Source organism: Doryrhamphus excisus, linkage group LG15 (assembly GCF_037039965.1).
Source record: "Doryrhamphus excisus strain RoL-2023G ecotype Guam linkage group LG15, RoL_Dexc_Guam_v1.1, whole genome shotgun sequence".
NCBI lineage: Eukaryota > Metazoa > Chordata > Actinopteri > Syngnathiformes > Syngnathidae > Doryrhamphus > Doryrhamphus excisus.
In genome coordinates, this window is record NC_136371.1 from 11445166 (window position 1) to 11468898 (window position 23733).

At 45.8% G+C, this 23733-nt stretch overlaps 2 protein-coding genes across 2 annotated transcripts in view; one reads left to right on the forward strand and one right to left on the reverse strand.

Annotated features, from left to right (window-relative positions):
- LOC131104644 (carboxy-terminal domain RNA polymerase II polypeptide A small phosphatase 1) lies at window positions 1–6745 on the forward strand. Its single transcript, XM_058052033.2, has 7 exons — window positions 1–771; window positions 2534–2682; window positions 2757–2858; window positions 3333–3389; window positions 3711–3803; window positions 3883–4068; window positions 4227–6745. The coding sequence occupies exons 1-7, from the start codon at window positions 693–695 to the stop codon at window positions 4353–4355; spliced, it is 795 nt and encodes a 264-aa protein (XP_057908016.1). The 5' UTR covers window positions 1–692; the 3' UTR covers window positions 4356–6745.
- Window positions 6407–23733, reverse strand: part of obsl1a (obscurin like cytoskeletal adaptor 1a) — a 23890-nt gene continuing 6563 nt past the window's right edge. Inside the window, exons 2-25 of the mRNA XM_058052029.2 lie at window positions 15558–16684; window positions 15129–15398; window positions 14784–15044; window positions 14397–14702; window positions 14064–14330; window positions 13701–13976; window positions 13257–13371; window positions 12999–13159; window positions 12655–12927; window positions 12297–12572; window positions 11962–12231; window positions 11597–11872; window positions 11247–11522; window positions 10910–11179; window positions 10573–10839; window positions 10229–10498; window positions 9887–10153; window positions 9545–9811; window positions 9361–9473; window positions 9127–9280; window positions 8194–8355; window positions 7559–7663; window positions 7222–7488; window positions 6407–7122 (exon numbers count right to left, since the gene is read on the reverse strand). Of these exons, the coding sequence (XP_057908012.2) occupies window positions 6842–7122; window positions 7222–7488; window positions 7559–7663; window positions 8194–8355; window positions 9127–9280; window positions 9361–9473; window positions 9545–9811; window positions 9887–10153; window positions 10229–10498; window positions 10573–10839; window positions 10910–11179; window positions 11247–11522; window positions 11597–11872; window positions 11962–12231; window positions 12297–12572; window positions 12655–12927; window positions 12999–13159; window positions 13257–13371; window positions 13701–13976; window positions 14064–14330; window positions 14397–14702; window positions 14784–15044; window positions 15129–15398; window positions 15558–16684 (6577 nt within the window). The 3' untranslated portion in view covers window positions 6407–6841. The remainder of the gene's footprint in view (window positions 7123–7221; window positions 7489–7558; window positions 7664–8193; window positions 8356–9126; window positions 9281–9360; window positions 9474–9544; window positions 9812–9886; window positions 10154–10228; window positions 10499–10572; window positions 10840–10909; window positions 11180–11246; window positions 11523–11596; window positions 11873–11961; window positions 12232–12296; window positions 12573–12654; window positions 12928–12998; window positions 13160–13256; window positions 13372–13700; window positions 13977–14063; window positions 14331–14396; window positions 14703–14783; window positions 15045–15128; window positions 15399–15557; window positions 16685–23733) is intronic.

The following is a 23733-nucleotide window of genomic DNA, read 5'->3' on the forward strand; positions in this document are numbered from 1 at the left end:
AACCCGAACTGGGCGTTTCTATGTGGGAACTCCCACGAAAAGTTTCTGCAAACGGCGGCTACCTCCGAACTCCTCACCGAGGATCAAATAGCAAGAAATCCTGCTCAATGAACACAAACCACGGCTCGATAACTCCATGTTGTTTTGGCTTTTTTGAAGAAGCTTTCGCATGGAAAGCACCCGACCGTCTGTCAGTGTCAGTCAGCTTCGTTGGAAGCGCTGCTTGTTTACCAGTCGTACAGTATTTGCTAAGTTCGTTTAAACGGCACCTCAAAAGCGGGCTGTTTAAGGAGAAATTGCTTGTTTCAACTTTCAGTTTGTTGAGTTTAGTTTGACTTTGGGAATAAGTTTTTTACGAGCCACTTTCAAGGGATCGTCGTCAAAGTTGCGAAGTCCACGAGAGGCGGCAGCGCGTTTCGCCATTCCCCCACTGCGCCACTTTAAGTGGAATGGGACGCCTTGAAACCTCCGTGTTTGGATCTTGAAACTGCGAGGGGCGCCCCGAGCACCATATTGAATCAAAGTTGCCAACTCCTGTCACAAACATGCTGTAAGTTCGGGTTCGACACTCAGCCGCCGACGTGTAAATGGGGGGATTGTAAGGCGACGAGTGGCGAACTTCCCCGCAAGTGAATGTGGCGCAGAGTGGGCGCACAATCCACAAGTTTGACGCGTGAGCAGAAGTGGACGTGATGGACAACCCGTCCTCGGTCATCACGCAGGTCAGCCGGGACGAAGAGGGGAGTAACTCCTCGGAGAAAGGGGATAGAGGTGAGTGGTTTATGAATTTCGAAGTCATAACGGTGAAAGTAATTTTTTTTAACGTATCTGCTCAAGACTGGGGGCCTCGAGTCCTTAGAGCGGAAGTGACGTAAGAGTGCTGCGTTCAGAACGTCTCAGAACTTCGCAGTGTTTTGTTTTCGTGTCCAGATGTTATTGAGAAAAGTATATGTGTTTGACAGCACAATCGGCTCTCTGTTCAGTGTGTTCACGGTACACAAGGCGGCAGATAGGTTACTGAGTAATCAGCTGACCTACCAGTCATTATCCCTGCCAGCCCCTCAAGGCCAAATCACACTTTTTTGTTTTCTTTTTTTTTTTTTTTATTCGTTTTAACCTGCAAAGTAGCCGTTCTGCAATGACTGTATTGCAATCTGATATGTGAGATTTAAGTTTTAAAATACATGTTTACGTCACTACCTCTACGAAATATTTCACACCTGACACATTTTAAAAATCAAAAAAGAAAATAATGTCAATCCAATTATAGGTTGTGCTTCATTTAAAAAAAACTACATGAATTATTAAATCATCGCTGTGCTGTGGTTGAATACAGCCCGTTATTATTCAAAACATTTTTTTGCCTAAATGTAGCATTTTCAAGGATAAAAACATCTCAATTAATTAAAATACAAATACAGTATAAGACAAATATATTGCAGTAATTGTACACTGGTTACTAGGTGTAATAATAATAATGAGACCATAACCACCACAGGAAGTACTGTCCAGAATAGCATGTAAAACAGCATGTGCGTCTATATCATGTCTTATTGTCTTTTGTGATGTCTACTGTATTGGTTAATATGAATGTAAAGCTGGATATGGGAGTGTTAGTGCATGTCTAGAGGACTCTAATGTAAAAAAAAGGAAGTTTTTCCATGCGCTCACTATAAAAATGTTACATTCATAAATAAGGAATCTTACAAATCCCATGATAAACAAGGGAATATTGTACAGTAATCCCCAGTTGTTTATGCTAATTGGTTCCAGACCTGACTGTGATAAGTGAATGACAGTGAATTAGGATCCCCTATTTATAAATTGAATATTCCTGTAGTGCGAGCATAAAAAAAACAATCTTCTAAATACGGTTAGAGCCCCCTAGACTACCCCTTTACACCCCTCTACCCCTGTTTACACTCGAATTATCCAAAATAGTAAACATAATAACACAATGTGAGCCATTTAAGGCATTAGACGCGTTACTGTAAATGTGTTCTACTGAATATTACAGTAATATTATTTTGAAATATTTTTAAATGTTGACATAGTAAACCAGTAAATAGTTTATTTCATGCCACAAAAGGAGCTCATAATAATCTTGCACAGTTAAAATAGTATATCGTAGTAAGGAATAGAAGCAACTGTCCGGACTACAGTACGGCTCTCCCGTTGTGCTCTTACAAGCCGCTTCCTGCATCGATACCCGCCTGCTTCCTCTTCCTGTTTTGGCCGGTGCTGCAGAGGCCGGTGGAGGGTCAGTCAGCATTTGAATGCGCGAGCAGCGGCAGAGCGAGTGAAAGAGCGTTGTGTATTGGTAATACCGTCACGTCTGGCCCACCAGGGAGCAGCCGTGGCGGCATGTTGGTGGTGGTTCACAATAAGCGAGGGAGAGTGTAAACAGAGTTCACAGGCTCTGGCAGAGGTTCTACTCTGCTGGAGTGCCATGGAAGTAAGATGAGCCTGCAGCGAGGAGAAGAACTCTAACTGTCAAGCCATTATTGTTTGCTGAGCGCCTCATCTTCTGCAGGTTCCACACCCTCACTGTCATCCAAGAAGCCCCGCAGTGGCGGCTTATTCTCCATCTTTTCCTGCTGCCTGTGCCGAGACCAGCCAGAACCCCCGCCAGTGAACAACAACGCCCCCCTGCTGGTGGAGGAAAACGGCACTGTTTCCAAGGTGACCTTAACACTGCTTTCATTTTTGTTTTTTTTGTTGACACATCAGACATGTCTAACTGGAGGCCATTTTAGATCCAGGTGAAACCCCTGCTGCCACCAGTCAAGTCCAAAGACGCCGGGAAGGTCTGCGTGGTGATCGACCTGGATGAGACGCTAGTCCACAGCTCTTTTAAGGTACAACCAGGCTGCAATGGCTGTCCAGTGGGCAACATATGACACATAAGAAATAGATTTATTTATAACACACTTTTAAAAAATGGTAATCATTCCACATCCTTAGTATGAACATAACCTTTTAACATAATATGAAATATGGTGATTGATCATGATTGATTAATTTTTAAACTGTGATTAATGTAATTTAAAATGGTAATTGTTCAACATCCTAATATACAACCAATGTTTTTACAAAACATGAAAAATGGGGATTAATACTGATTAATTAATGTCTAAACTGTGATTAATCTGATTTACTCAATTTTTAAAAAGTAAAAATATAAAAGTGCCCCCCTGTCATAAAATTTCTTCAAAGTTGGCAGGTCTGCAAACTCAGCTCAGTTCCGCAGTGTCTAACCCAAACGACCCGCTTCTTCAAATAAACAGAGAGTCTCCTGTCCTGCTCTAACCCGCTTTCCTTATTTCACCCAGCCTGTGAACAACGCCGATTTCATCATTCCCGTGGAAATAGATGGAACTGTACATCAGGTAACGTCTCTACTTGCTGAAAAGGTCTTCCTCCATCCAGAAGTGTTTCTCTAAGAGCCACTGCCAGCTCAGAAACAGAAGACATGCCCAGGGCCCGGGCCCGATTCAAGTAATCCAGGATAGGTTTGTTCAGACAAGCACAGCCTATTCCGGATGACTTGGTTCGGGAAGGTTGCCCTCAGCCACCGATGCCACAAAGAGAAGAAAAGATGGAGGAATTACCAGTTTGTATTTATGTGCATGTCAAAACTTTGAAGAGCATAAAAGGTTGCAAGGGCAGCGTCGTGTGACATTTCCAATGCATCCTGCTATGGTTTTAAGGTGTATGTCCTGAAGCGGCCTCATGTGGACGAGTTCCTCAAGAGGATGGGAGAAATGTTCGAGTGCGTCCTTTTCACTGCCAGTTTAGCTAAGGTGAGACGTCTGCCTGCGTTTGTCCTTCACACACACGACAATCGCTCGTCTCATTCGACAACTCTACTCCGCCACACAGTATGCCGACCCCGTCTCTGACCTTCTGGACAAGTGGGGAGCCTTCCGCTGCCGCCTCTTTCGGGAGTCCTGTGTCTTCCATCGAGGAAATTACGTCAAGGACCTGAGTCGCCTTGGTCGGGACCTGAACAAGGTCATCATCGTAGACAACTCCCCTGCCTCTTACATCTTCCATCCTGACAACGCCGTGAGTCATCTTGGGTCTCCGTGCAAAGCAAGGGTGTCAATCAACAGTGGATTGGATTTAGTATCTTGAATACACCAAATTTATCATGCAATGTATCTTCTTGGACGCCCGTCCTCCATCAGGTGTCCCACATTCATAGTCCATGTGGTCATTCGCAGGTTCCCGTGGCCTCGTGGTTCGACGACATGTCCGACACTGAGCTGCTGGACCTCATCCCTTTCTTTGAGAGGCTGAGCAAAGTGGATAATGTCTACACTGTCCTCAAGCACCAAGGGGCTTCAAGCTAACAGAATTCAAAAACACATCTTACAAGAAAACGCCATATAAATGAAACAAAAACAAAACCCACACATGTGCTCACCAGTGAGGCTTCAGCTGTCACCGCCCACCCGTGACTCTTCTCTTCCCAGGAAGTCTTTGATATTGTTGGCGCAGCCACTTCCTGGTCAAGCAGGAAACTGTTCGACATTGACCTAATGCCGCTTGCTCCGCTCAGGAAGTGGTGGACGCATGGAAAGCGGGTTTTTTTTTTTGCCCTGTCCTGGGCAGTTTCTCCAGACTGGTTAGTTCACATCGGCTTTGGCTGGCGTCCAGAAGGTGCCTTTTTAAAACTGTATTTTAGCGATACCACAGTGTTGACGTGCACAACAAAAAAAGAACCTGCCACCACCCTCCGAACAGCTGCTTTGTGGTTGCCTTGCCATGTCACAGAGGTCAACTTGCTGTATGTTGAGTTATGTTGCGTTCAAACTGCTCACTTCCACCTTTGAAAGGCTGCAAGAAACTTGAATTCTTCAGAGCATCGTTGGACGTCCAGTTTTTTGGTTGCTCTTTCTTTTTATTCCTAAACGGTACACATAGGCTGGAAACAATCTCATGCAGAGGGGTGAAAGTGTGTCTATTTAAAGCAACCCCCCTGAAACACCTCTGGATTTATTTTGTTTGAAGATATTTCAGCAGAGCCACACTTTTATGTCTTTTGGGACACAGTGGGGGGAAAATCCAACTAAATTGTTGTGGAATTATGTTTTTTATTTTTTTAAATTCCAGAGACTCTCCAGGTATCACTTGTGATGTCCAGTGAGGCGAAAGATGCCGTGCGGCGAGAGTACGCAGGTAAACCTTGCTCCCTGAGTTGTCAGCTTTTAGCTTGATGGCTAGCGCTCTCAACTCTCATTCTGCGGACCCTTGTTCGGGACCGGGGGGTTATAGATGCGATTGACAAATTCACGCTGAATGACTGTGGGTTATGTTTGTAAAGTGACTCCACAGAGAGCAGGGATGACAATTGAACACATCATGTAAGTAGATTTTAACAGTATTTGTGATCCTTTGTGATCTTTTTTTTCCAAATAATTCCTGATTTCTTCACCCATCAATGTCATTCCTCACCTTTTCAGGAGTATGGGATATTAGCAAGTCAAACACCAGCAGATACTAAAGAATAGAATATTATTGTTGTAGGAACATAACGGTGTAAATGTGGATTTGGGAGGGTTTTATTTATAGGAATTTGTCATTACAGTGAAAGTCACCACAGGGCTGCTACTGTACCTCACATGTTCAGTAGGTTTATTCACGTTTGTGTTTTGCACAGCAAGAAAGCAAACATGTCATTTTTGATACAGTGGGGGAAATAAGTGTTTGATTGCCCCCACCTCACACACACACACAAAGACATACACAGTCTATAATGTCAAATAATTTGTATTTGAGTGAAATATGTGATCCTCAAATTAAGAGGAGATGTGGCTGTGCCAAAGTAAACCTCACTCACTGATGCCTTCAGGGCCGTACTGGATGAGTTGACAACTCGGGGCCCTCTCACGGACACAAGTGAGAGATGAGCATGTCACACGAGTCCTCTATAAATACTCTCCAAATTGCAGAATCTTATGTGCTTCCTTTTCAGACATGCCTGTGTTGTCTTGGTAGTTATGTTTTGAGTCTTGTCATTCTGCAAGACCAATCTTTAGTGTTCTGGCAGAGGTCCTGTCGCCTTAATGGAGGAACAGCCCCAAATACGAATCTTTCCTTCCCCGTCCTTGGAGCCAGATGGATAATTTCTATGCCTCCAAATGTGGCAAATCCAAGTGATGTCAAAGACCTCAATTTTCAATCCGTTACGACAAAGTGGTGACTGTGCTCCCAACTCCCATGAGATCATTATCAAAAGTTTGCCCATGTAATTCCGGTGCGATCCCTCACCTTTCTCTGAATGATCCTTCCCCCACAAGGTGAGAACTCCAGAATGAGGACAATTGATGGTGGCTGGAAGTTCATTTCACATGCGTCTGCTGAAAACACACAACCCATCTATGGAGGTTATATTTATCAATTTATCACCCTTTTCAAGGAATATTTTGCTGATATTGTCAGTTGGTTAAAACAAACCTACTATCAACCATATGGACTGTTCCTGTCTTTTTAAGGGGATCAACTTAAAATCAGCAGGAGATCAAATGGTTATTTCCCCCAGTGTATATGGAGCATCTATGTTACTGTACTCGTGATTTAATAGATGGAATTAAATTTTTCCCTCTTATCGTACCAAGTTATACCTGAACCATATATAACAATGCCTTTTCCCCACCATAAACACTAAATAAACATGTTTGTCTTTTTAAGTGTTGATTCTAAATAAGGCAAGAGAAAATAAATACATTGGCATATTTGAGACTTTGTTGTATTTAGTTTATGATAGAGTACACTGGAAATCTTGTTCAGGAAATAAATATTACGGTAAAAAAAGGAGCGGCCGTGCTGGTCATGATCATACAGCTTCGGTCACGCTGAGCACCGCGGTGCTCTTTGCCTTGCCTACGTTGAACTTGACCACGCCACTCATGTCCAAGCTGGTCTTCTTCAGCGTGAGTTTGTGAACATTGCCGTGGTTTTCCACGCGGACCGAGGGGCCAGGCTGAAGGCTCTCGCCATTCAGCATCCAAACTGGGGGTCTGCTTATCGGCACAGAGACCTCACACTGGAAAGTCGCTGGTTGATCCTCCGTCACCTTCACGTCCTCCAGCTCTCGCACCATTACAAGCTCCTGAGCTGCTCAGGAAAAAGTTATTGTTAAATTGTATAATTAAGTAATTATTTAAGCTTAGCTGATGGCTAAAATGGCTGGAATGCACATGTTCCCGTTCTTACCTTCCACCATGAGTTTGGCTTTGGATGTGTGCTCCCCAACCTCAATTCTATAGGTGCCCTCGTCCTCCACTTCTACCTGCCGGATGACTAATTTATGGGAGCAACCGTCGGCCAGGATTTCCACTCGATCTGAGGGGTCAAGCCTTTCCTTGCCTCGGTACCAGATGGCGCTACAGCGAGGGGAAGACACGGTGCACTCCAGGATGACACGGTGTTTCTCCAAGGCCGTCCTGTCCCGTAAGGGTTTGAGGATTGACACTGGGAGCTCTGAAAGGAGAACGGGCATTTTGAAGATGCTGCCCTACCAAACTAATGACGACTACCCTACCAGCCGTACCTTCTACCTCCAGGTAAGCTGTTGATTCAAGATCTCTGCTTACAAAGCGTATTTCTCCAGCATCCTCAGCTTTGACGTTGCACATCAGCAGAAAGTGTTTGGTGCCTGAAAGACAAGACTACTGCTGGCTCTCAAAATGGAGTGTAGGCGTTCTAACACTGCAAAGTCTCTGTCACCACCGTACAGTGGCATATAAATACCTCTGACAGGCTAACACCATGGTACCGTCAGTCAGTTGCTAGTGTAGTGGTTCATAGAGGGAGACATTTTGAGAACTTTTTGCAGTAAAAAAATAGTCACTTTTCTTGGCTTCAGCGGTCATAATGGCTCCACATGCTTAACAGAGTGTCTTATTCTCCATAGCGTCAAACTTCAGACCTGTCCATATGTCTACCCTTCTCTTTCTCCCAGTTGTAAACCTATTGCAGTGTGTAATTTGTTACATTGCTACAACATACAGTGGAACAATCCACCAGCCCTACTTCACAAAGACAACAATCCTGATTGAATCTCGTCCATAGCTCAGCTTCCAAGCCCCCTCACACATGCACCTAAAATATCTGCTTGGATATATTCATAACTTGTCCCCACCGTCTACAAGACAAAATTAGATCTGATCGGTGGTGCAAAGTGACCTTCTGTGCGGGTCTTGATGGTGCAGGTGGGCCGGATCTTGTGTCCATCCTTATACCACTCTCCATTCACATCCTCTCGGGAAACCTCGCACATGAAGACTGCGTTCTGATCCTCCTGGATGTAAAGATCCTCCAGATCCTGGACAATCGTCAGCTCATGCTCTGTGTGTTAAGAAAAACAATTCAGATCTGGTTAGACCTCCTAATCCAAACCCATATTTTTATGGTTTGTTTGAACAGAAAGAGATTTGGATTCGATCCACTAGCCAAACATGACCTTGTACTTAGTGGGGCAACCTGTACTGGCAAACACAGAGGTTCGACATTTCCTCTACTTTCCAAATCCAGAAGAATTTGAGGCTGTTGTTGGGAAACTCAAGAACGTCAGCTTCCCCCACAGTTTTCTTATGGGATTACAGTCTGGACCTTGTACCGTACCCCTGGCCAGTAGCACTTATTAAAAATGGCAACATTTACACTTAATCTATGTGATCCAATTTCACTCATGGATGATCAAATTGGTAGCATAAAACCCTGATTAAAGCTAATCTTCAGTGTTCTGGCAGGGAGATCAGAAGGTTCTCATCCAAGATACCACATAGCACATAGCTCAATTCATTGGCCCCTCAATGCCTTGACGTGTTGATATAGACACAGCAGAGAAATGTTCTTGTAGTTATTGTTATAATTATAGTCGTTTCTTGCTGACAGGACAGGACCAATCTATGTGTTGTGTGGATAACTGGATTGTTCTGGGTCAACACTTTCACTCAATCAAATACAAATGTTACATTATTAAATGTTTCTTGAAAATATTCTGACACATAAAATAAACCGACCATAAAAATATGGGCGATTCATGTCAGGGTTCAACTATGTCTCCCACCGTATATTTAGTACATATGTGTACGGGTGAAATGATATGAGACTCACCATACACCTCCAATGAACAGAAAGTACTGCTTTCTCCTGCATCACATGTGTAGATACCAGCATCCGCTACAGAGCACTGTAGGATCTGACAGAACTTCTTTCGCCCCATGGAGTAGATCCGGCAGTTCTTTCCTGGCTTTAGTTCTGTCCTACCCTGAGTTTCAGTAGGAGATGGACATGGTTTGTTAAATAAAAAGGTGATTCTGCATTGTGGAATATCTGTATTGATTTTACCTTAAACCATCTGACATCAATGTTTTGTCGAGAGAACTCACACTCCAGAGTGGCAGGAAATTCTTCTTCAACACGGACATCAGACAGAGCTCTCAAGATGGTGACTGGAGTCTCTGTTAGTTAACAGTAATCGGTCATATTGAAGATAGTAATTGCCAGTCCTACTGCAGAAAGTCCTTGTTACCTTTGACTGTTAGCCTGCCGGTTGTGCGCACCCCTTCGGCAGAGAACGCAATGGTACCGGTGTCCTCCAGAGTCAGGTTAGAAAGCGTGAGGCCATGAAGTCGTCCATTGGAGCTCACCCTGAACTGGTTGTTTGGCTTCACCCTGATGCCGTCCTTCTGCCAGATGCCCTCCACGTCACTGTGGGACAATTCCACCTCAAAAGATGCTGTCTCACGTTCAAAGGTTTCCTGGTCCGTCAGGCCTTTACGGATGGAAATTTTGCGAGCTACATTGGATGAGAAGGGAGTACAGTTCTTTTTAAGAAAGCGTTCCAGTCCTCCTGAACAACATTAAAACTTACGTTCTACATTTAGCTTGACTTGCGTCCTGTCGTGCAGAGTCTCACATCGGTAGGTTCCCCGATCCGTAAGATTCAAATTGTGGATTGTCAGACTGCGTTTACGGCCATCCTGGGTGAGTGTATGTCGGGGCCCAGACTGGATGACCACCCCCTGCCTCATCCACTGCACTTCGCCCACTTCAAGACTGATCTCCGTCTCCAGGGTGGCATCACCAAACTCTTCTGCCATGACAGCCTCCATTTTCTTTGTAAACATAATCTGAGCCTCTAAACATGAAGGTGGGAGGGACATCAAGGTCATGGTGTATTGACGCAAAATAAGTAATGGTGGATTATATTTACCTTGGACTTTGAGGCTTGCTTTGCTTTTAGTGCCTTCAGCTTCAGCTGTGATTTTGGAACAGTCCAAAATCTGGCACATCTTGATCACTAAGGTGTGGCACAGACCATTCTGTGTGACCTGGAAACGGTCACTAGGGTAGATCACATCATTGTCCATGGACCAGACTAGCTGTACATCCTCAGGTGAAACCACACACTTGAAGGTAGCATCTTCTCCTTCTAGAACAGTGGTGTTGTGGAGCTCAGTCAGGAACTCCACCACCCGGGGCACTGATATGACAGAAGGATGTGAATGAATCTTCTTCTGAATGTGAGATCTATCTAAAAAGTGTGGGCATGCTTACTGTGTACTGTAAGCGTTGCTGCCGTGCTGTCATCTCTGGACTCGCAGGAGTATTCCCCAGAATCCTCCTTTGTCAAACGGTGTATAGTCAAACTCCGCTCAACTCCATCCGCTCGAATGGAGAACCTTCTATTTGGAACCACCTCAACACCATTCTTCAACCACTGCACATCCGCTTTGGGTTTGCATACTTCACAGCGAAGGGTCACCATTCCGTCGGCGTAAGCCACACTGTCTTGCAGTGGCTTTAAAAATTTTATTCTCATTTCTGGAAAGAAAAATGTGTCTGCACGCTTCTACATGACAGAATTGGGTGTGATAACAGAAACCTTTCATACCTTTGACCAGCAGGCTGAAGTGAATTTGGTCGGTGCTGACATCACAGGTGTACTCTCCAGCATCCGAGCGCCTCAAAGGTGCAATGGTGAGGGTGCGTTTATGTCCTTCCATGAGTGCTCGGAAACGCTCACCTTCAACTGGTGTCCAGTCTTTCAGCCAGCGTACCAGCGCATTCTCCTTGGACACACAGCTGGTGAAAGTGACACTTTCTGCCTCGTAGCCGGTCACTACAATGTCATCCTCCTTATTTATGAACGTCACTGGAGGTTCTTGGAGAAGACCAGAAAAGAATCAGTTAGCTTCACTCCATGTCTTCGATTGGTCGGATGATTTTACCTTGAATCCTAACAATACTGATCATCATGTCATCCACTGCGTCACACATGTACTTCCCCGAATCCGAAGGTTGAACGTTTGAGATGATGATTTTCCTCAGAGTCCCATAGCATTCAATACATGTGCGAGAGTCGTTGACGAGCAGCCTGTCATTGCAGTACCACTGGACAGGAGCGTTTGCACGGGACACCTCACAAGCCAGGATCAAGTCATCACCTGCTGTCATCTCCTGGAAGTCTGCATCGTTTGAGTTGCCCAAAATGGTCACAGGAGGCTCTGTGACATAGAGCAGATTCTGAGACCCATGTTTCAAATGTGATGCCTTCATTAAAGCCAGTCCATTAATATACCTTGCACTGTAACCAGGAAGCTAATGTTGTCATCTTGAGCATCCATAAAGTATTCTCCGGAGTCTCCGAGCTCAGCGTTGAGGATGACAAGTGAGCGAAAAGCGCCTTCCTCCTCCTCACAGAATCTCTCGTCACCCTCAATTCGACAGCCATCCTTGTACCATTTGGTTTTGGCCTCGGTGCTGGAGAGCTCACACTCTAACACAATGTCATCAGAACTCAGGACCTTGAGGTTTGTGTTAATGTCAGACTTCCTTAGGATCTTCACTGGGGGCTCTGAGGATACAGAATAAAAATAAGTAAATGCACAAATCACAAACACCGTATTTTCATGTGGCTTGCTTGAAGGGGGGAGGGAAAATTACTTGAAATGTGGACCTGGAAGTCAAGCCTGTCATCTACAGCGTCACAGCTATACATGCCAGAATCCTCCACAGAAGGAGAGTGGATTGTTAACTGACGGATTAACCCTTTCTCTGTTATGGTCACATCACTGCTCCCCTCTATCTTATGCCCATTTTTCAGCCATTTCACGTATGCATTGGGACGTGACACCAGGACCTCCAGCATGATCGGCTTCCCAGCAAAACTCTCCTTCAAAGTGTTGTCAGGACGGGAAAGCGTCACCGGTGGCTCTAAACAAACAGAAAAATACTTTTAAGTCACTAAGGATCTTGGTGGACAACATCTCAATTTTTACCTTTAATAGTCACCATGAAGGTAACTGAGTCATCTTCAGTGTCACACACATACTCTCCGGCATCTTCCACAGCGGTCACAGGGACAACCAGCTGACGTTTTGCCCCGTCTACCTCCAGGATGAGGTTTGGACCCTCCTCTACCTCCAAGCCATCTTTGTACCACGTGACACCAGCTTCAGAATGCGAGATCTCACATCTGAGTTGTAGCTTTGTGGAAGCCAATTGGGCGAGTTCAAGCACGGACTCAGTCGGGGAAAGGATTCGTACCGGGGGCTCTGGTGCATAAGGAATATTATTCACATGGAGCCTGCTCGCTACATATTAGTTTGTATTATTAAGTACAATTTCAGTTTTTACCTTTGACAGTCAGTTGGAAGAACACGGAGTCCCCATTTGTCTCGCAGACATACTCCCCCCCATCCTCCGCTGCACTGTGGACAATGGTCAGCCTCCGGTAGGGACCTTCTTTTAACAGCTGGATATTGCTACCCTCCTTCACCTCCTCGCCATTTTTGAACCACTGCACCTGTCCACCTGAGCGAGACAACTCGCACTGCAGCTGAATTTCCTGGGAAATGTAACCCTCTGTCACAACATCTTCTTTAGGATTCACAATCATCACTGGAGGCTCTGTGGGAGGGCGTGAAGTATCAAGATTTAAAATGAGCATTTTCTTCCGCCACTTGTCCCATACAACCCACCTCGGACATTGACAGTGAAGTCCATGCTGTTGTTTCCAGCTTGGCAGGTGTAGCTGCCCGCGTCTGCAGTTTCGGCAGAGCGTATGATCAGCCTCCTCAGGGTTCCCTCAGCCTGCACAGTGATGTTGTCACTGGGTTCAATTTCACAACCGTCTTTGTACCTGGACAAGCCCGATCGGACACAGACATACAGCGTGTTAAATAGGCGAGGTTACAGCAGTTAAACACTACATGAAGGTGCAGCACAGGACTGCTTACCATACAACTTGAGCATCCTCTCTGGAGACATGGCAGAGCAGTACCACCGGGTCCAGCTCCATGCTGCTCTTGTGGAGCTCCTCTTCAGGAGCTGGACTGAACTGCACTGGAGGACCTGGAAAGTTGAATGCATATTTATCTCCAAGGCCATTGAAGATAAGGCCAAGGATTGGCTAGGTTTAACCTATCTACAGTAGTTGACATGTTTTAAACCTTTGTAGATTCCACAGACTCCAAACTGAGGAGGGGCAGAGCCACCACCCTCATGAGGTAGCTATATGTAATCTGCCCATGATGCATTCAGGCTTCAACACACATGACAACCTAGAAGGGTGTGATTTGTAATTTTAAACGCATCTCTAAAGAATGTTAATCTCCATCAACTATACTATATATACTACAGTATACGCTATCGAAACTACAGTATTTGTTCAAAGGCTTTACCTGCAACTTCAACAGTGAATGCTAGGACATTCCCTGATGTCTGACATGTGTAAATTCCAGCGTGATGCTTCTCAGCTGAGTGGATCACGATTCTCCTCATGTTTCCATCCGATTGGATCTTCATGCTATCACTCGCCTTCAGCTCCTCGCCATCTTTGAACCAGCTTACTTTAGCCGAAGGGCAGGAGACTTCACAGTACAGCACAATGACGTCACCAGTCTCCACCCTTTTGCTGCTGTCAGATTCCAAAAGAGGACTGAACTCCACCACAGCGGCTGCAACAGCATGAGCACAAACTCACCATGATGACTTTGTCACTGGCTCAATATGACCACAACAAATCAACAGACTTTGTCACGTACGTTTAACCTTGAGAACAGCAGAATCTCGCACCCCATTGGCGATGAAGGTGATTTCTGCCTCATCCTCAGTCGTGATGGTTCCATGGATAACCAAAGTATGCTGTGTCTTGGACTGTTTTATAGAATATCGTCCACCGTTTTGCAGTTGGGCACTGTTCAAAAACCAGGAGCCAACCACTGAAGTCGAAAGCCCGATAGAAAAGGCAGCATCCTCTCCCTCTGTGACCTCGAGACCCTGAAGCTGACTGTAAATCTTTGGCCCTGGAACTAAAAGCAAGAAACACAGGGAATGTGACTGCATTCATTTGAGCGAGAAATGACACGACAACCTACCGAGGTGGGCAACTTTGGGGAACTCCACATGACCACTACGGCCATATTTGTTGACGCAACAGACTCTGAAACGATAGTCTCCCTCACGGGGCACGCCATTTCCGCAGACCTCAGTTGATGTGGCGGTCTCGGAGGTGAAGCACTTCTGCCACTCCTGTGAGCCCACCTCCTGTCTCTCCACCACAAAGATGGAGCGAGTAGTTGTCTGGCTGTTTGGTGCAGGAACCCAGGAGAGCAGGGCTCCGTTCGGACCGTCCACATCCATTTTGACTCCAACGGGACAGATCGGTGGGCAGTGTCTGGTGGCTTCAAGAAAAGCATGGATGATTTAACCAGGAAGCAATTTGCTCCTCAATCAAACCTGAAAACATGAAATGACAGGCATACCTCTGACTTTAAGGCGCGATGAAGTCTTGGATCTCCCTGTGATAAAAGTCACCAGCCCAGAGTCTTGATGGGCCACATTGACAAAGACCAGCATGTGAGTTTTTCCAAAAGACTTGAGGATTGTCTGATGAGTCTCGCGCAATTTTTGTCCATCTTTGAACCAGTGGACCTCCATGTCTTCGTCCTCCACTTCTACACAAAATGCAGCATTCTCACCTTCCAGCACCTCCACCTTTCGTGGAAGTTTACGTACTATTTTACCTGCAGGAGTACGAGTTATAATGACTCATCATTCAAATTCTGCATGATGCTCATAAATATGACTAGATTGAGAGTGTACAATACCTTTGACCATCAGCTCTGCTACGCTCTTTGCCCCATCTGGCGTCTCGCAGAGATACACGCCATCATCGTCCATTCCCACATCTTGGATGGTGAGTTTTCGCCGAGTACCTTGCTGCTCCATGCCGTATTTGCTGCTGGGCATCAGCCTATGATCCTCCAGGTACCAGGTGATAGGTACAGACTCATCCGGAACCTCGCATTCCAGCACGGCAATGTCCCTCTCCCTTGCTTCCACATCTTTTAACGGACACTTGAATCTTACATGAGTGCCTCAAAAGAAAACAGAGAATTGCTTTCAGAGGCCACATTTGGGAGGTAAAATGTATTTGGAAGATGGACGCAAAACTGCAGTTATCATCAGTGTACAGTACGTCTGTCAATCATACTAGAAGAGAACGAGTCTACAAACATAATGTCGGTATGTCTCACCTTTGACTGACAGATGAACGGCACTGAGAGTGTTTCCAAGAGTGTTGGATGCCGCACACACGTACAGCCCTGTGTCCTGAACTTTACAGTAAAGAACCTTTAGTGTGTAGTAGCCTTCTCGGTCCTCAAATATGAGGTGGCGCCTGCCGGGCTGGAGGGGAACCCCATCCTTCTTCCAGATGATTTCTGGCTTTGGTTTCCCTGTGACACAGCAGCGGAACTTGGCGTGTTTCCCCTCTACCACCACAAACTTCTTGACCTTAGATGCACTGACCGACGGCTCCTCCTTGAGCCTCGACAAACTGAGCTTCCCATCTCGGTGTTTCGACTGACTGGATAATTTGCTGTTGTCTCGCTCTGGCACAGACTCAACAAGGAGGACCGCGCCTGCTAGGGCCTGGCCATTGCAGTTCACTGCCTTGCAGGTGTAGACGCCCTTGTCAGGCATGCGCGTTCGATAGATCTTAAGCTGGAACCAACCACCATCTTGACTACTAACAGTGAAGTGGGAGCTCTCAAAGATGTCATTTAGTTTCTTGCCATCTTTTTCCCACAGCAGCTCCGGCAGTGGCTTGCCCCACACCTTGCAGGAAAAGGCGGCATCCTCACCTCTGTCCACTCGCAGTGACAGGGGCTTGATAAGGAACCTCGGTTTGTCATCGGACGTGAAGTCATCCTCTTGGTCAAGCATGTGCTCTCCATTGTTTTTTCTGTGGTCGCCATTTTGCATTACGCTGTGCCCATTTTCGGTTAAGTGCTCCTCCACACCATTGATGTCTTGTTGCTGACCACTTTCCTCTACCTTGAGGGAAGCTGTGGCATACGTTTCCCCAACACTGTTTCTAGCTTTGCATATATACTGGCCAGCATCCTGCTCCCTCACCTCCCTGATGCTCAATAGGTAGAACTTTCCCTCCTCTGAGAGCTTATACCGTCCTTCAGTCACAATCTGGACATTTTTATGCTCCCAGATCACATCAGGGCGGGGTTCCCCGCCAATTTGGCACCTGAGAGTTGCGTCTGTTCCGCAGTGTGCCACCACAGGGCGCGAGTAGCCCAAAACACGAGGAGCACCTCCAAAAATGTCCATAGTGTCACTGTTGTGTTGTTGAATGAAGACGTTGGACCTAATGGCGAATACATACATGTTAAAAAAATTCAATGTTTTTGTTTCACCTTTATTTTCCCACCTAAGACGATGGTGAACCCATTCTCATGTACAGTGGCAGTCACAGGCAAGACCGATGTCATACGAGAAGTAGAGAATAACAGGCAGGACAAAAAGAGACATTAGCTGCGGTTTAAGTGTGTCATGTTTAAGCCCAAGTTGTAGTTGAGACGAGACACTGCACTGGAATGAATGATGACCAAAGCCGGGGGGGCCTTTTGGTCATCATTCACACCCTTTGGTGTTTAGTTTTTACATTTATTGCTTCAACAGTTGTAGGTCTTCCACGTGAAGGTTTTTCTATTCCAGTGGGTGCTGCAACTCAGTAAAGAAGTAGGACTACGGTATAGCTAAAAAAAGCCACAGGCAAGCAGGCCAAGATAAACTGTTTCGGAATGGAGGGCACACGGCGGGTAAATGAGATTGTTTCTGTACACAACATTAGACATCAAGCTTCCGGGAGTTAAACGTACCCTTTTTGATGTTCGCTTTAAAGCTCAACTGCCCTTTCTTCCCAGTCTGGCAGCATATTAATTCTGCGTCCCTTGATCTTGGTTCTTCGGTGTGCTGCTTTGAATGGTGAGGTTATTTAGTAGTCAGCCAGTATGTCCTGTTCGTGTCCCCGTGTTGGGCGACTAAAATGACCACGGTCTGTGCGTCATACACCGGCATTGTCCGGCATCCTGGGAGAGAGAGATAGGAGGTAGATTTTGGAGGAAGGGGGCTGCTGGTGTGAGGGATTTTGCAGCTGCTCCCACTAGGCTGCCCCACTGCCCCCAACCCTAAAAATATCAGCCGCTTCCATGACAGATAAAGTCAGGCCCTCTGCTACCACTAAAGATAGAGGGGAGGACGAGATCGACACCCCGACACTGGCTTCACCCTCCTGGAAGCAGGAAGGACAACAGAGCTGCTCCAGCTCTTGGAATGATGTTGTTGCATGAATCTAATAGATTAGGATGCATCTGCAAGAAAACGTATTAAGGATAAAAAAGTGTTGACTGTACTGGTATTCGTTTCATGAATCAATGAAGATTTAGGATGGAAAATGTAATTCTCTCTTAATCTGTTGGTACCTGAATAACTTTTGGGATCTGAGATCAATAAGCGCACAATACCCAAACTAGGAGGGAATTCAGGACGACATCTCTTGGCTTCCAGGTTATCAACCTTAGCCAAGTGTGTAGTACAACTTGGGTTATGTCGCAAGTTCATGCATATTTAAGCACATTATACTTGTTGGCCTAAATGAAGCATAAAAATAGCTGAATTGAATTAAATGAAGGGCTGCATGGCGGGTGAGTGGTTAGTGCTCGGAGACCGGAGTTCAATCCCACCCTCTGCCATCTCTGTGTGGAGTTTGCATGTTCTCCCCGTGCATGCGTGGGTTTTCTCCAGGTAATCCGATTTCCTCCCACATTCCAAAAACATGCTAGGTTAATTGGGACTCCAAATTGTCCACAGGTATGAATGTGAGTGGGAATGGTTGTTTGTCTATATGTGCCCTGTGATTGGCTGGCGACCAGTCCAGGGTGTACCCCGCCTCTCGCCCGAACACAGCTGGGATAGGCTCCAGCACCCCCGCGAGCCTGGTGAGGAAAAGCGGTATAAAATGAATGAATTAATTAATTAAATGAAAAAAAATTAAATGAAAAAGTAGAAGGCATTCTAATTGTGAATGTAGCATGTATTCTACATTGGCCACTAGGTGTCAGTGTTTGGTCAGACAGGCACTCGACCCTTCACTGAGGTTCACATTTACTGTGACACAACTCGAGCTTCCATGGTTTATGAACTCGTATTCTGTGTACTATATTAGCTAATACGAGTGTAAAGCCAGGGAAGTAGGCTGTCCAGAAACAGAACAAAAATATTGACGATTGAGAATTTTGCGACGGTCCTAAACCGGGACACACCCGTAACGGGTAGATGAATATCCGTCCTTGTCGCTGCTGCTCCTGGGGGGCAGGTCATCAAACAGTCGGTGGGGTCTGTTGAATGTCCAACTTAAAACTAACCTCACCTCTGGAGACTGGCTTTAGTCTGGAAGAACCTGACATTGTGTTCATCTTGGCAGCTGTTGGTGGGACTGAAAAGCAGCAGCAGAGCGATGATTTAACAGGATGCCGTGCAAGCATGCTAGTTTATTTCTTACTGGTGACTCCACACCGCTGGAATTCACCACTCTGGTGTCCGCAAAGGGGGATGGTTCATGTGATGCCCAATCTTTCCACTAGAGAGCGCCGAAGATATGTCTTTAGTGTATCTATCATCATCGTCTTGGACACAAATGTGTGTGTGGGGGGGGGGGGGGGTGAAATAAATGTTTCAAGCAGTAATAAGCAGTAATGTATGTATGTAATGTATGTATGTAATGTACGCGTGCATGTCACTGTGTCAAAACAATCAGTTCCTATTTGCCACTCAGTGTTGATAGTTGACAGATAATTGATGCAGCATTGTTGCTATTGTCACACAAGGCGCTCTTTGTGACTGGAAGACTCTTCTGAAATAAGATATAATATAATTTTCAGTCTTTGTGATGAGTTCTTTCTAGAATTCAATGAGTTTCTTGTCTTTGCTGCATTCACCCATCTTCTCAACCAATTTAGCAGTTACGCTCAATGACGACTGCACGGACAGCAAGTCAGCAACAGGCAGCCTGCTTTGTTTGGGCAGCCCATTCAGTGGAACGATACAATACAATGCAAACGGAGTAGTTTGCCAGGCACATTATGGTACTGAAACCAAGGCAATATTGTGGCAAAGATTTTCAACTGTATTTGATGTTTTTTGTCAAGTCAGCTAGCCGGGATGCGAGGTGAGAGTGACTTAGCGGCCTCGTGCAGTCACGTCATATACAAAGGGCTTTGGCGGCAGATGTGCATGTCGCACGCAAACTCACACGGAGGGCAGATGCGGAGAGAAGATGCCATCACATAGCCTGGTGGCCACTGGCAAGCATCTGCTGTAGATGCTGATGTTTTGCTCCCGCCTCCTCACTGCTGCGGATGTAGGGCTTGTTAGCATCGTGTACTTCTAAATCTGGTGGAAGAGTGTGTGCATGACCCTGGGCATGCACCTGTCAATCACTGCATCTCAACTGCTACTAACACAGCTGTCATTGTGAAGGCCAAGCTGTTAATTGGCCTCCAGTAACCCGAGACTCTTAATTAGGAGCTCGCTCTTTACCCTGTGTGAGTGGATGACGAAGCGACAGCATCATGTGAGAAATGGAGGTGTATATGTTCGGTGACCTCCTTTTTCAGCAGACGTCTCGCCCTCAGCCCCCCAATGCTAAAAACTTTGGCGAAGGCTGCTGTTACCATGGTAACCCATTTGCGCACTCGCAAAGGTGTCCTCTGCGTGAACCCATATTCTCTTTGATGAGAGAGCTTCCTTATGACTTCTCGTTTTGCAAATTTGACTGTGCGGCCGGTAGCTGTGTATCATTGTTACTGGGACCAACTCAAATCCCCCCGCCCCCCACCCCCGGTCAGGCTGGAGCTCTGTAATGGAGCGCAAAAAGAACCCAAACCACACTGATGCTCTCAGTTGGAAAAGGGTGGATTGCATCCTTTGGGTTGGGAGTGAGGTCAAGTACCTCCTTCAGGTGGAGGAGTTCAAGTATCTGATGCAAGTGATCATGTCAAAGTATCCTTGGGCAACGCACTGCACCCCCAATTACTCCTGCAATGCATGTAATGCATGTAACTTTGCGGATGCAGGTTTGAGTGTTTCACTAGTCCCCTACAAATGTTCTAGGATGTCACTATGCTTTTTCTTGTCTCGGCTGTGTGTTTTGGGTCAAGACCCAAGTAGACCCTTTAGCTCGCTGCCTCGCGCTGCCCAACGTAATTGTCATTTAGCAAAGATTTGTGGCTACGAGTTCGAGCCCCAGCCAGGGTGCAGGGATGAATCGCGTTCCATGTCCTTGCACAGCGATCAGCGTGGTGACTGGTGGCACATGAATGTATGGTTAGCTGAATGGCAGGAAGTCAGAGGAGGGAATGAGGAGTTATGTAATCCAGAGCACGTGGGACCGATTCAGTAAAAGCAGGCTGCAGTAAAATCCCTTGCCCTGACAGCATTTGCCTGCGTGATTAGTGTGTTTGTTTGTGGATCTGTTTCTATCACCAGAGAATATGCGTGTGTTTGTTTAGCTGCGTTCGGGGTGGTCAATACAGATCACAAGACTGTTATCTCATTCCAGCGACACTTTGGGACACACTTCGACTGATCTTCAACATCTTTCTGCTCATCCATCTTCCGAGTGCCGCAAATCCTGCCATGACCCGACTGTAATCCACCACTGTAGTCATGAGATTAAGAGGAATACATTTATTTATAGTGGAATATGCTGACTTGAACATGAAGATGGAGAGATGATGATGCTCAGCCTCAGTAATCTTGGCATCGTACGGATGTCCTTAATCTCGTGCACATGCACAGACATACACAAAGCGCATGAATTTAGCAGTGTGGGTACGGATGGAAGAAAGGAAAAGGACAATTGTGTGTTGGTGGGACTGAATGAGTTCTGACCACTGATCTGCCACATCATCGTGAGCCTACCACTGGGTGTTTTTCTTTGCGTGTTCCATCTAAATTAAATGTTTCAGCATTATATTGGAGTGTAAATGAGTAAGTGTTAGATTCATCTTTGATGAGGTCAGTCCCCCGAACGTACCATCAGCCCACTCACCAACCATAGACTAAGTTCACTGGTGTCAAGCTTTAGTCAAGAACATTGCATTTTCTCAACAGTGCGGACATTCCTTCTGTTTCACCATCATGGGTGAGACATTGTTGCTAGGCAACACTGCCCAGTGTCAAAATGTCCCCACAAGCCCGATCCAGCATAGTTGGGAATGTGTGTGCATGTCCTGTGAGTGGGTGTGTGTCATTCTAGCCATTCAACAGAGCAATCTTCATAGTTGACTCTGCAACCGTGGCAGAAAAAAGACAACAAACATGTGTTGTGTTGGCGTCATCTCACTGCATTTCAAATGATGATACTGTGATTCCACTGTGATTCCACCACTCTAAACATGGCCGCCCCCTAGTCAGACTGAGGTAGCAGAATTCTAGTGTCTTTCGATGGGATCAATCCTCAACCCTCGGCCTTAAAAGGTAGCGTTACACTACCAGGTGAGATGAGCCTAGGGCAGGCTGTCTTGGTACTCTAGGCCTCATGGCATCCAGTCACCCAATCCGTATCCTTTGACCAAGAGATTTGACCCTCCAACCTCATCGTGACAAGTAGCCCTCTTGGATGAAGTGTAATGTTCTTTTAGTGAATTGTATGATTAAATGTATCAAATGTTCTGATTTATCGGATGGCAGCTTCCTGCTGTGGCACAATGAACCTCCCCTCTGAGAATATATACTCCAGCTAGGGCCTGGGGCATATTTCGTGGTGTTTTCTCCTCAAGCCAGACTCAGGGCATGTTAACAATAGGCCAGTTGTACCAGGCACGGCCCACCTCCACTCAGCCTGGCACCATTCCATGCTCACGCACCATGTTAATGACCGCAATACTATTTCGCCTCCCTGTTTATGTTAACTGCCGCAAATCATACTATAAATACAATTCAAAGGCTCAAGACGGTCCAAAAGTCAAAGCTACAGCACACTGGCTCATTTGTCCAACATTTGTGAATCTAATAAATTATGCACATCACTTAATAAAGCAATGGCTCCTCCAAATCTGCCGATAAAAATCTGAAATTGTCAGTAAAAGTGTCGGGACAAGCAAATGGGGTAGTGGCTGGAACGGACTGTGTGAATCCAGGCTGGCCCAGGTCCAGCACAGTCAAAGGGTCCTCATTGTAGGAACTCAAAAGACCTCTATTTTGCCTTAAATGGTAATGGTTTAATTTCATTTGAACATGCATCAGATTACAATTGAGTGCATCACATAATCAGTTCCCAGTTCCACATGTCCAAAAGGAGTAGGACCCCTCCATCTGGTACTTTTACAATCTGTAACTGTTACATTTGTTCACTTCCTGCCTTCCTAATATAATTTAAGTTTTTTATTTTCATAATTGTATTTTATTTATTATTTTTTAAATATAAGTGCTGTTTAATTTTCCTGTTTTTTTCCATTTTTATCAAGCTGCGGTGCCTTCCCTCAAGCCTGCCTCACACCCTATTTGAAAAGCACTGATCTACACAATTTGCAACAGGTTATTATTCTCCCCAGCTAATAGAACAGATAGTGCCACATGTGGGTGAGTACCAGTTAGTGACAGCATTTCCTTCCATTGTAGTGCAAAGTAACCGGGACTGCAGGCTGAAAGTATGTTGATATTGCATTACATCCTATCTCTCTAATCCTGGTGTTCATTTGTAAACCCTGCATGTGCTCATCTGGATCTTCAGCTAAAGTCATGTTGCACGTGCCACTCACCGTTGCTTTATGAACCTGTCAGTTGAAAAATGCTAATTTAAGTAGGAGGAGGAGGATGGAACGGAGTCTCACTTTCATGGTCCGACTGATTGGAGGCGGATCCATGTGAGTTTACTCTTTGTCAACGTCTCCTCTTCTGTGTGTTTAGTTTACAGAAGTTCAGACGGTTTCCCTCTTTCTTTCCTTTTGTCTTTCTCCTCCCAGAGTACACAATTCATAGTGTGTGTGTATGTGTGTGTGTGTGTGTGTGTGTGCTAGTAGTTTTCCATGAGGGAAGCTTGCAGGGGAAACGGGAGGAGTTGGCAGAGGGGAGGAGTTGGCCGAGGAATTTTAAACTTCTGTGTGTGCAGTGTGTGTGCATGGAAATGTGTTCAATGAAGACAAAACGGGAATAAGGGAGTCAGCAGCAGAACGGAAAACTCCAAACCATGAAGCGGGCTTTGCCTGCGTGTATGCAGGAAATGACAGGGTAATTGTGCAATAGCCACTGAAGTCACTTCTGTTGCTGACATTCGCCAGCAGTGGAAACTTTGTAAGTCTCCATACAGGATGTATAAACTTGGGGAGACGAGCCAGCATGGGACAGAGGAGG

What these genes read in the sequence shown, in the direction of transcription:
- LOC131104644 (XM_058052033.2), top strand. Translation starts at nt 693, where the DNA reads ATGGACAACCCGTCCTCGGTCATCACGCAGGTCAGCCGGGACGAAGAG. An exon ending in TAGTCCACAGCTCTTTTAAG is followed by an intron (nt 2,859 to 3,332) that starts GTACAACCAGGC and finishes TATTTCACCCAG; the next exon opens with CCTGTGAACAACGCCGATTT. An exon ending in TAGATGGAACTGTACATCAG is followed by an intron (nt 3,390 to 3,710) that starts GTAACGTCTCTA and finishes TATGGTTTTAAG; the next exon opens with GTGTATGTCCTGAAGCGGCC.